The sequence below is a fragment of the Elaeis guineensis genome, chromosome 6, assembly GCF_000442705.2.
Source record: "Elaeis guineensis isolate ETL-2024a chromosome 6, EG11, whole genome shotgun sequence".
In the NCBI taxonomy this organism is placed as follows: domain Eukaryota; kingdom Viridiplantae; phylum Streptophyta; class Magnoliopsida; order Arecales; family Arecaceae; genus Elaeis; species Elaeis guineensis.
In genome coordinates this window covers 11,766,295-11,777,411 of record NC_025998.2, presented here as the reverse complement: position 1 = coordinate 11,777,411, position 11,117 = coordinate 11,766,295, and the positions used below count along the sequence as shown (strand labels likewise).

General features: G+C 35.6%; 1 protein-coding gene across 2 annotated transcripts in view; it reads right to left on the bottom strand.

The window, feature by feature from the left end:
- Positions 1–355: 355 nt before the first annotated feature.
- The window catches only part of LOC105047252 (uncharacterized), a 31,516-nt gene continuing 20,754 nt past the window's right edge, over positions 356–11,117 (bottom strand). Inside the window, exons 2-8 of one of the 2 annotated variants that reach the window (XM_073259181.1) lie at positions 10,368–10,405; positions 8,726–8,794; positions 8,498–8,581; positions 6,696–6,730; positions 3,711–3,796; positions 1,551–1,616; positions 356–642 (exon numbers count right to left, since the gene is read on the bottom strand). In XM_073259181.1, coding sequence (XP_073115282.1) covers positions 608–642; positions 1,551–1,616; positions 3,711–3,796; positions 6,696–6,730; positions 8,498–8,581; positions 8,726–8,794; positions 10,368–10,405 — 413 coding nt within the window. In that variant the 3' untranslated portion in view covers positions 356–607. The remainder of the gene's footprint in view (positions 643–1,550; positions 1,617–3,710; positions 3,797–6,695; positions 6,731–8,497; positions 8,582–8,725; positions 8,795–10,367; positions 10,406–11,117) is intronic. The other variant, XM_073259180.1, reaches the window with a different exon arrangement.

Genomic DNA, 11,117 nt, shown 5'->3' with positions numbered 1-11,117 from the left:
GGTAAGAAACAATTATTTCAGCTAAATTTTTTTATGTGACGCATATCTATTTCAAAGAGAAGCTATTACAAACTATTTCCTGGTGTAAGATCACCATTGATGTTTGAACGAACAGCCTGCTTTCAGAGCTACGTGCAATCAATATTTTTTTCCAGTTTACAAGCAAATTACATGAACAACCTGTGAGATGGGCCTTAAAATTTAAAACCCTTTGTAAAAAGTGACCATGGATCAAAGATCAACAGGCAAACAACTTGGTTTAGCCGCAGCTTTCACAAGTCTAATAAGAGGAGAACACATTTAAATTCTCTAACAGAACATGTGAAGCATCACCAAGAGCACATAGGACAGCACCTTCCAAATTTAACTTACTGGTCAATTATATTTTGATATCATTTTCAACAACTACCCTTTCTGCACTAATTACTGACTTCGGTTTCTTCTGCTCTCAATAAATAATAGAGAGAGACCCACGTGGAAAAGCATAGTTATTGAAAGTCAAATAAAGCATACTGATTTATGTTGCACTTGACAAACAAAGATGGTTCAGATGACTCTAAAAGCAAATTTTTGTGGTGACAAGCATCTTTCTTTAGCAAAGGTGCAATCACCTGCGAGCTTCGGCCTTCTTCTGTTCCTTGGCTGGCAGCATAAAAGATCAATCAGTCTCAATATGATGCACTTGGGCATGTGCAAGCGTATGTGTTAAGCAAGAAAAATATGTTTGCAACAAAGATTCTTGCATACAAGACGTACTTCATGGATAACACTATTGAAGTAAATACAGGGAAACCACCAAAGTTAAAATAACAATGGTGTGTAATCGAGAAGATTTAGTCTTCAATGAACAGAGAAGATAATGATGAACAATATACTTGGTAGGCCATGAGCAGCATTTTAAAAGACTCTAGGTATCATATGAGCGGACAAGTCTAACTAGCACTGAGGTGCTAGTTGGGCACCAAGGCAGGTCCTTGAGATCAAGGCAGCCCAAAAATGATAACTTAAAATATAACAATAACAATAATAAAAAGGAGAAACCTAAAAGGATACTTGTAATCTAATAAATGAAGATAACTTATCAAATAAGATATTGAAAGTAAATAAAAAGTATAAACTCGGTGACCTAGTACTAATTTATAAATCAATTTCATCCATCATGCTTTTAAGGCAGGTTACTCAGCAGACTGCTCAGGTGGCAAAGGCAGCCATCTTTTAAAACATGGCCATGAGAGAGCTGCAATTTGCAAGTCAGTCTCTGTCTCTGAAAAGAGTACAAGACTTGACACATGGTACTGCTTCAGGAAGGAACTAAAAAATGTTGCAGTTCATTAGGGATAGCTCTTGAATAATTTAAGGATTGTAAAGCCAGTTCGAAATAGATGGGAAGAAGCTTACTGCTAATGATCATGATTATAATTTCAGTAATGACTTCCAAAATATCATGGAATAATTTAGATATTCAAGGTGAGATTGCACTAATCGAAGCAAAAACCACATTCCTGAAGTGCATTACAATGAGACAACTGATGGAATAAACGACATCATACCAGCCTTTTCCTCTTCTCGCTTTTTTGCAGCTTCGGCTCTTTGTTGTCGTATTAAGGCTAGACGTTCTGCAAAAAGATTAAAGCTAATAAGAACCTTACGATATGATGCATCATAGATGATTAATGTCACGTAGTAAGTAAATATTCTAGTCACCCAAAACAAGAAACTAGCGTTGCCTGCATAACAATAATGACTTTGAACTACAAGATAGCACCTACCAAGGATGTTCTGGAGGACACGCACACTTTACACCACAGGCATGCGTGCTGGTACATAAACATATGCTGCACGAGAGCATACATGCATGGTGTGCCTTTAACACTCATTTTAGACATAACTAGCATATAAAATTACTATGCCAAAATGAAGGCCATGACATCTATAACACGATTTCATGCAAATGATCATAATCTAACAATTCCATGATACTTCAAAAACAAGATGCACTGAAGGCTCTTCATAAGCGGTCACAAATTGTAAAAAATAGCATAGCATATTTTATGATTTGATCCATTAGTTAAAAATAACAAAACTATCTGCCGTACTCTGAAATCACTTCTCATCATAGGTAGAATACAAAAAAGTGATGAAAGAAGCAACCACAGTATGCATATCAAGATGAAGCAGTCATCAAAACAAATTTCAGGAAGTAGTACAATGTAGTAAATCCACAACAGTATTGATTTTATCCAATAAACAGAGATCAGCCAGAATTTCTGTCGGTGGACTACCAATCCTAAACCCACAATCATGCTTCCTCATAAACTGCAATTGGACTATACTCCAGTTCCTCCCAATAATCAACAATTAGTTTTGTTCTTTACAGCTAGAATACTTAAGGATACTCAAGATACGAGCCAAGAAAACCATCTTCATTTGTCTATTGATCCTTCTCTTCTTTCTTTTTTACTCTTTATTTGCTGTAAAGTGGCCAAAGACAACATTTAGAGGAATAAAGCTTTCCGCTCCCTATACTCTCTCCCCATGAACTTCCAAGTGAAACCAACCTTGTATCATCTGAGTAACAGTTCAATAATCTACATTTGCCCACCAACCTTCTCAAATTTCCTCTCTCGTAAAGTATGCAAAAAGCCTGAAAATTTAACCAGCTTTTATGTGAAACTCATACATCCATCCGTGCCACCAATTTCATAGCCTTTTAAAGCCTCCAACATGATACTGCATCAAAACCTCCATAAGGACAATCTGTTACCATCCACGTCTCACACCCAGAGTAGCCTGCTGCCCACCCTCCACATTTTATTTTCCAAGAAGGCCATGCACTCCAGGACCCTTAAACACTCTTGAGGTATTTGCTTTCTATAGTAGAACTCCCCTTTGAAGCACTTCCTTTCCAACAATCAAAAAACTCAATAAAAAAAATAAAATCACCTTGCTCAAAGTCTTCATATTCTTAACATATTGTCATATCATCATCCGCCTTAACCAATTACCGACAAAACCTTCTCATACTTGAGGTCTTCCTCAGGTGTGAGAGAATAAGGACAAATCGAACCCCAGTGTCTGAACCAATCCACACTTCAGATAGGTGGGCAGATATGCTCCCATTGCAGGTCAAGCCTAGTTTGGAAAAACATCCAACTGAATTTCAAGTCAGGTTGGCATTCAGTTGATAACTCAAGCAACCCAATCCAAACCCAACACAAATATTTGTAACAGGCTACGACCCTGACATAACCTAAACCTAACACATTCTAGAATAAGACTCCCAAAGTAGACCCAGTTTAAATTGAATCCTACTACATTACAACCTAAACCTACAACAACCAAAGGATACAAGGATGTCTACATCTTAGTTGACTTAGAGACCATGTCTCGGGTTTCTAGTTATCATCACAGTCTGCTTTTAAAATTACAAATAATTACTTGATATTTTAATTGAAGTAGCATGAATAACAAATAGCACAGATCGTTGTGAAAGAACACATAATGAAACAGAGGACTGCAAGTGGTGATTGCTGCAGCTTATGGCTAGGTAACATGATGTAGAAACACAATACCTGTATTTGCCTAAATAAGTAATCTTCAATTAAAGAACAAGTAGATTGACACACCATCAGCATGACAAATTGTGCCCTTCAACATAACCACCAGGCAGAGAGGAAAACAAAATTATGCCAAGCTTTTCTAAATTTTACCTAGATCCTTTCTAGCTTGTTCCGTTTTTCCCTGCTCCTGCAGCCTCATGTATCGCTCATGAGCTTTTTGTTTCTCTATCTCCTCCCTATAAACAAAAATGGGGTCATAAGTATACATTGCTAAAGGAAAAGAAAATGAAAAAGCATGCCTGTCATACAGTGTTTTTCCCCCCTTTTTCTTTCGAGACCTAGTATGGGTGGAAGCCCACACCTAATCAGGTGAGGGCAGGATCAATAAGTTAAACAACACAAACCTTGGGTACATCAATTATGCATAATGCTCAAGAAAGCTCATGTCAAATTTTCAAAAAGATATTTAAGAAATAACCATTCATTTGATGCCTAGTTTTAAGAGACTATCTTCACTGCTAAAATCATGTCGGAAACCACAAAGCAAAATTATTAATGTTGGTAAATTGATGAAACCTAAGCAGGATTGAAAGCTAAAATCAATTTCCAGCATTTTAACAGACAATGACTGTTCTCCAGAAAAAAAGGATGGGAGACAAATGAACACATTCTAATATCCAGGGATGCGTAATGTAGAATGAGAGTTATACATAATCTTTTGAATTAAGCTTAGTCTATTTTTCCCTTCTTATTCTATGAGATTCCATTAGCTTAGTTCGAGACCATCTCTGTGGTGCAGCTCTATCAAATCTTTGTTCTCAACAGTAAAGCTCCACTACCTAACCAACTTATTCTTTCATCTACAATATTTGATTCTACCCAGTTGTTTGTTTTTCTATTTTAAAAAAAAATGTCGTGGTTTACTCGTTACAATTTTCTACATTCTTTGATCTATATTACTACTGTAAATTCAATAGTACTGGAAGCTTATGCCATATTTCTGATCATACATACGTGTAAGATGAATCAAGATATGGTACATTACCATAGAGGAAAGGATGATGTTAATGAAGTGGAAGGTTTGGAGACACGTCAAACTTTTCTGAGCAAGAATGAATTTTGATAGAAGAGCTTGTTTTCTTAAGTTTAAAGACACACATGCTACATACTAACTCAGCCCATCATTAGTACTAATTTGATATTAATCAAAATTCCAAACCCGATAATAATTATCATAATACATGGTACTAGATTACCTGATCACTTCAACTTTTTGGTGGCTTCTTTCTAGCTTCTGGTTTTCAATTCCATTCCTTTTAATGTTATTCTTTTTCTTCATGAGTCAGAGGCTGCAATTTTGGTTTCTGGTGTAATGCAAAAGAGCTTTCAAAAGGATCAAGGTATCAAGTGACAGGTGATTATATTGTAATTCATTATGATGGGCCATGCAAGTCTTAGTGTTGTATAGTTTATCAATTTATCTTCATCCTTTGTTTACTTTGTCAATTTTCAATTTTTTATAAAGCTTATCACATATGAGAAAACAATCCAATAAATTATAAGGTCTCAAAAACAAAAAGCCAAGAACAGAGAATTACAATCCAGTTCCTTGCTCTCCCATTGTTTTTTCTTTTTTCCGGTACCTTTATGCTATGGAGCCATATTATAAAGAGTCACTCAATTTCCACTTATCAGAGGCAACTTTCCCACAAAGGTGTTTCAGGCTCATTTGCTATCTTAAAAAGGGCACTATGTGACAGCTTATTCTTAATTCTCAAGAGTATGCCACCTAATATGCAAGCTTCATTTATTTTTCTTCTGCTTTTGTTGACTGAAGTACTAAGAATTCTCCAAGTTAGAAGTTCATTCATCTATTACGATATTTCACAGCTGAATGAAGGAAATTGAAGAATCTATACATGATTAGCATACATTTAACGCTCCACATATGAACTGGGTATACTTACACCATAAATTGCAAGAGAATAAAAAATATCAGGCATTGTTTTGTAATTCCTACGATGTAACATCGTCATTGGAGACTGCTACTTCAAAATACTTGTTACAGGTCTATTAGTAATGATCCATCAGTAATTGTTGCTTAGTCTAATTCACCTTGATCATTCATTTAAACTGAACTTTTTGAACTTCTTATCATGGATTTCAGTGACAATTGGCACAGTATAGCAGTAGTGATGCATATGTGCTGGTGCCTTTCCAACATATAACAGTAGCATGAAACCAGCTCAGTGCCACTGCCCAGAATGCTATCATGCCAATACTTGCCAAGCAGGGGCACAGCACAGCAAAACCTGCCACTGGCACATGATACATAAATCCTTGCTTCTCGTTACCTAACCAACAATTGTTGTTGTGGACCTATAAACTAGCCCACCTACGTTTATCCTCATAGACCCTCTATGGTAATCAAAATTTTTATAAAGATGAAAGCAAATTAAAAAAATCTCTATAGTTTTTTTTCTTTTTTTTTTCTTTAGTAAAGTAAATTGTAGAAAAGGCTTTAGAGTAACTGGTTGGGTAAGGCTGGTTATCATACTCTGCTTGCTCTTTACTAATTCTCCAAAAATCGCTGCCAAAAAAGGGGAAAACATTTTAAGCCTGTTAGAGAAGTTTTCCACCATTTATTTCCTCCTCAATCTTTTAAGATCCCCCTAACCTTCTCTTACTTTCTCTTAGCAACAAACAAAGCCTTAAAACAAATAATATATTATGTATCCTGTCCGATATGCTTAGACCACTTGACTTTTAACCTAAGGCATTCAAGCCCAATTCACTCTGTAATTCAAAACATTTACATGAATCCTAAGTTAATATTTGAATTGCATGTCCTGACTCAACAAAAGAGACTCCAACTAATATCAACAATCTTCTACAATATCAACTGGTAATCACTAGCTATGGACTAAAGTATGAAACTATATCATACTGAGCATTACCACATTGCACTGATACTCAAACCACATCAAACATAACTAAATAAAGCAAAATAAAAGAAACAAAACTCAGAGAAAAAAAGAACATCTATATCCACCAATTATATAGACAGATATAACTATCAGATTTCATGAAAGAAATAGTCCTCAAATGGATACACAAGTAGCATGTTCAACACACCTTTCACGCCTTGAGAGTTCAGTTGTCTTCTCCAACTGCATGTCAGTTTAAAAATATGCACATGTCAGATTTACATAGAATTGATTAACTAGTGCCAAAATTGTTGTAAATACATCTTTATGTATAGGCAAAAACAAAAAGTGTCATATAAATGGAACCATAGGCAGCATGTCAAGAATATTATTTTTGACTATACATTGATTTTATTAAAAAATTATGTCCATGTATAGAATGGAGTCCAGAAGTCACAATTTCTGACCCAAATATGCCAACCCGCCTGAAATACACTAGTTTGGGTAAGGTTTATTCTGGGAAAAAAATTGGGTTTGGGTAACAGACAAATCCCATTATTCATGGGTCATATTCAAGTTTGGCCCTGAGACTCATCAGGTCACCATGGGTTAGAAAGACCCTCAAAACCCAAGCCTAGGCCCTTAAGATAGTAGTTATAGTTCAATAGGCCATCGACTAGTCAAAGCATAGTTCAGATGATTAGAAAGGTCATGCAATTAATGGTCAAAGGGAAAAAAAAAATACTAACAACATATACAGGATTCATCATGTTATCTTTTCCACTTTATTCTCATCTCTTTGTCACTTCATCTTGACGCCCAGACAATATCCGCTCTCCTTGGCCCTTTTTCATTCTCATTTTTAAGGTATATAAATGAGAAATAAACGCCTAATTGGGTTGGCATCTCGACCATGGATCCATATAAGATAAATGAGTCCACATTTTTTAACCCAACACAAATCCAACTAAACCTGACCCATTGCCACCCCATCACTACCAAAAAAAAAAAAAAAAACAGATATTTGTGACATTTGGAAATGACAGAGCTAGCGGACATCTTCAACTACTATAGTATTAATGTGTACTTTAGGAGCTGCTTGCGTGCTTCTCCATTCCCCAAGTTTAACTCCATAATAAGTGCTAGTCTTGGGAGTTCGACACTCCCTAGCTTTCTGCTTTTCCATCCTCTCTCTCTCTCTCTCTCACACACACACACACCACCCGCTTCTGTTAGTGATTTCTCTCTCCTGTCCAACCTTTCTTTCCCTCATTCCACCAAAAAGGCATGTGCATAACATGTGATATTAATTATAAAATTGGAGGCATTGTCCCTCCAACACCCTCTTTTAGAAGATTCTGAAAATTAGGTAAGGTCTCTAGATTGACATGAAGACCCACCCAATTCGTAAAATGAATTATATCACATAATAACCATGATATCGAAATCCTCCAAATGCAATCCCCCATTTTGGTCATTTTCACTAAGTACTCTAATAATCCATTGTACTTTATCAAGCATGCACAGAGCAAAAGCATCAGATATTTCACTATTTCAGGTGACACAAAGTGAAGGAAACAAGTCAATAATCTAATGCAGCTTAATCTTTCTAAGTTTCCTTCTCATCTCATTGATACATAAGCAAATCCGCAAAGGCGGCATGAATTCATAAGGTTGGATAGAAGAGAAGTACAAGACCACACGGAGGGGAATTTCACAGATGCAGAGTGCCAGGATATATAGAATACATAATATTAATCAGTCAATTTGATCCGAAATGTCTTTAAAAGTTGGGATTTGCATTATCTTGTACTTCAATCACTGCTTGTTGCTTAAAGTATACAACTATACTCATAATGCATATTTTAACTAAACTTTGAGAACTTCAGCATATACAGAGCACAGAGAAAGAATTAATCAATGATAACCAAAAAAGTTTGAACATTTCCATATGCCAGAAAGAAACATTGCATAAGAAATTAAAATCTGAAAAGAAACTGTCCAACTTACGTCAACTTCTTTAGCTTTCATAATCTTTGGTTTTACCAAGTTTGGATTCTCAATCTGAATAATGCCCTCAATGCCTTTCCTTCTCTGTCATCATTATGAAGCAGTTGAAAACAAGTATCATAATTCAAATAGGATAAATACTTCAAATTAAATCATATAATAGATATTTAATATAGCAGACAAAGCATAGCAGCAACAATAAACATGATGATCACAAGAGGTCACTACCTCAGTCTCTTCTCCAGAATCATCTTCAGCTTCCTCTTCAGTTCCCTCTTCTTTGTCTTCAGCCTCCTCCTGAATGAGAATATTAAACAAATGATTCACAATTGAATGTACAAGATCCAACAACCAGAGAATAGGAAATGCTTTACCATTTATAACCACTAAAAATTTACAATAAATTTTGTACAAAGCAATATTGGTGTGCAAGTACAGCCAGCTGAATATAGAATTAAGAAAATCATATTTAACAAGAGATCATCAAGCATATAATTTGCTTATCTACCAGCTCACTTTCCAAATGAGTCATCCTACACTTTCTTCAATTTGATGACAGATCCTTGGGCATACATTGTTAAACCTCTCGTAATATCTCACAACTGATTACTAAAAACATTTCTCCTACCCCTTTCATCAGTCAAATTATTTCACAACTCTTTCCTGCAATCAGACCTTCACTATATAGCTTGGTAAGCCTTCAATTGTTAAAAGCATCCAGGTTTCAGACTAATGAATGCTGAACCATGCCGAACCAGCAGGGGTTTGATTGGTTTCTTTCTCTATAATTTGCTGAACCATCCCAGTTACTTGTTTCATGCTTGATGATTGGTTTCTTTCTCTATAATTTGCAAGTAACAAAGAGGCCTTTGAACTGTTAGTCTTCTTCCTCTTCAATGTGAATATTTCGAAAGGAAAAGCAAAGAAGGATATACTGGGGGAGATCAAAATGTGGTCTGACTTTTCTGCTTCAATATAATGCTTTTAATGCAAGGGCATTTCGTTCCTACATGATGGATCTCTTCATACCAACAGAATGCACCACAACGGTACCTTTCAACCATAAAATAGTATCCAAACACAATTTCTAGGAAACATATTTTAACAGAAAAGCATTTTGAGTATGTTTAAATCAATGTATCAATCTCGTCTTGATACATCAGTGCTAATTTTATAATGTCATCAGTGCTTAAAAGTGTTTAAGCACGGAGAGTAAGAATTTGTTGTGTCCTTGAAATCTGAGATCTGGACACAAAAAAGGACAATCTAAGATTCTCAAAGGAAAGAAAAATGCAGAAGCCAGAGTTCAGAAACAAGGAACATTTCAAACTGGAAGAAATGGCTTCAAGTCAGAGAACTTGGATCGTTTCTTGAGTGAAATTAGATATGAAGGAAAATGAGTTATATAGTGTTCTTTGACTTGAATGGTAAAAAATTCAAGCAAAACAAAGCAATATGCAGGATAATTAGGAAACATTTTCACTGGTCAACACACTGGCTGACATATAACTTTCTAATCAAGAATAATAAACCAGGAAATTGGATGCAATCACCAGAAATAGAAGAGAGAAAAGTGGTCCAAATATACAATTAAAATGATGATGGTAATTATGGTGGTGGTGGTGGTGAACTTCTTCAATAGGTTTTACCATAGGTATGCAGTTGTAACAAACCCCTGCCTTGCCACCACACCACCCCCCCCCCCACCCCAACCAAAAAAAAAGCCTAAAGATTGGAGGGGGCTCTAGAAAAGCACCAGCATTGCTGAAGTTGAAAGAAAACAGCCACTAAAACAATTAGTATATGCCTTCTCATAGAAGTGTTCACAAGATATGTGGTTCTAGTTTCCATTAGCGGGGAAAGTGCTAACCTGTTTAAAGGTGCGAGGACGAGCTGAGGTACCTGCAACTGCAATAGACATGAAGAGCATAACAAATTAGAAGAGTGTACATTTTTTTGCTAAAATCACATTATAGAAAGCAATATTTTAGAGTTTGAACATAAAGAATAATGACTTCAGCTCCATCTACAAGATATATCGAATGCCTTCAAGGACTTATATAGTATTATTTTAGTTCTCATAGACCATCCAAAAATCATTGATCTCAAATACACAAGTATATTGACCATCTCTTAAACAGCAATGATTTTTTTGTCTTGTATTTTATGGCCAAGGGACAAAAGCTACTAGATTTAACAACAAAAGTCAGTATAAAAAAAGTGCACCAGCAATATCCCATGAACCGTAACGAAGACAGTGGAGTTCAAATTGTTACTCATCACTTTCAAGCCAGAAAGACAGTAAAGTAATTTGACATCATGACAATCCCATCTTATATTATATTTATAAGAAGATACTTTGTCTGTAAGTGCATCATTAGAAAAAAATAAGATCAATGACAATATCAGCACCAAACAAGAGGAAGGAATGGAAGGACGGGGTGTGTGTGTGTGAGAGAGAGAGAGAGTGAGAGTGTGTGAGAGAGAGAGAGAGACCATGACAAGAAGCAGAAAAGAAGGAATTTATATACTAAAGCAATTATAACTAACAAATCAATGTAATTAAAGGCAAAAGAAAAAACACAATAAGTAGATGATCATTCTACATTGATGTCTTATA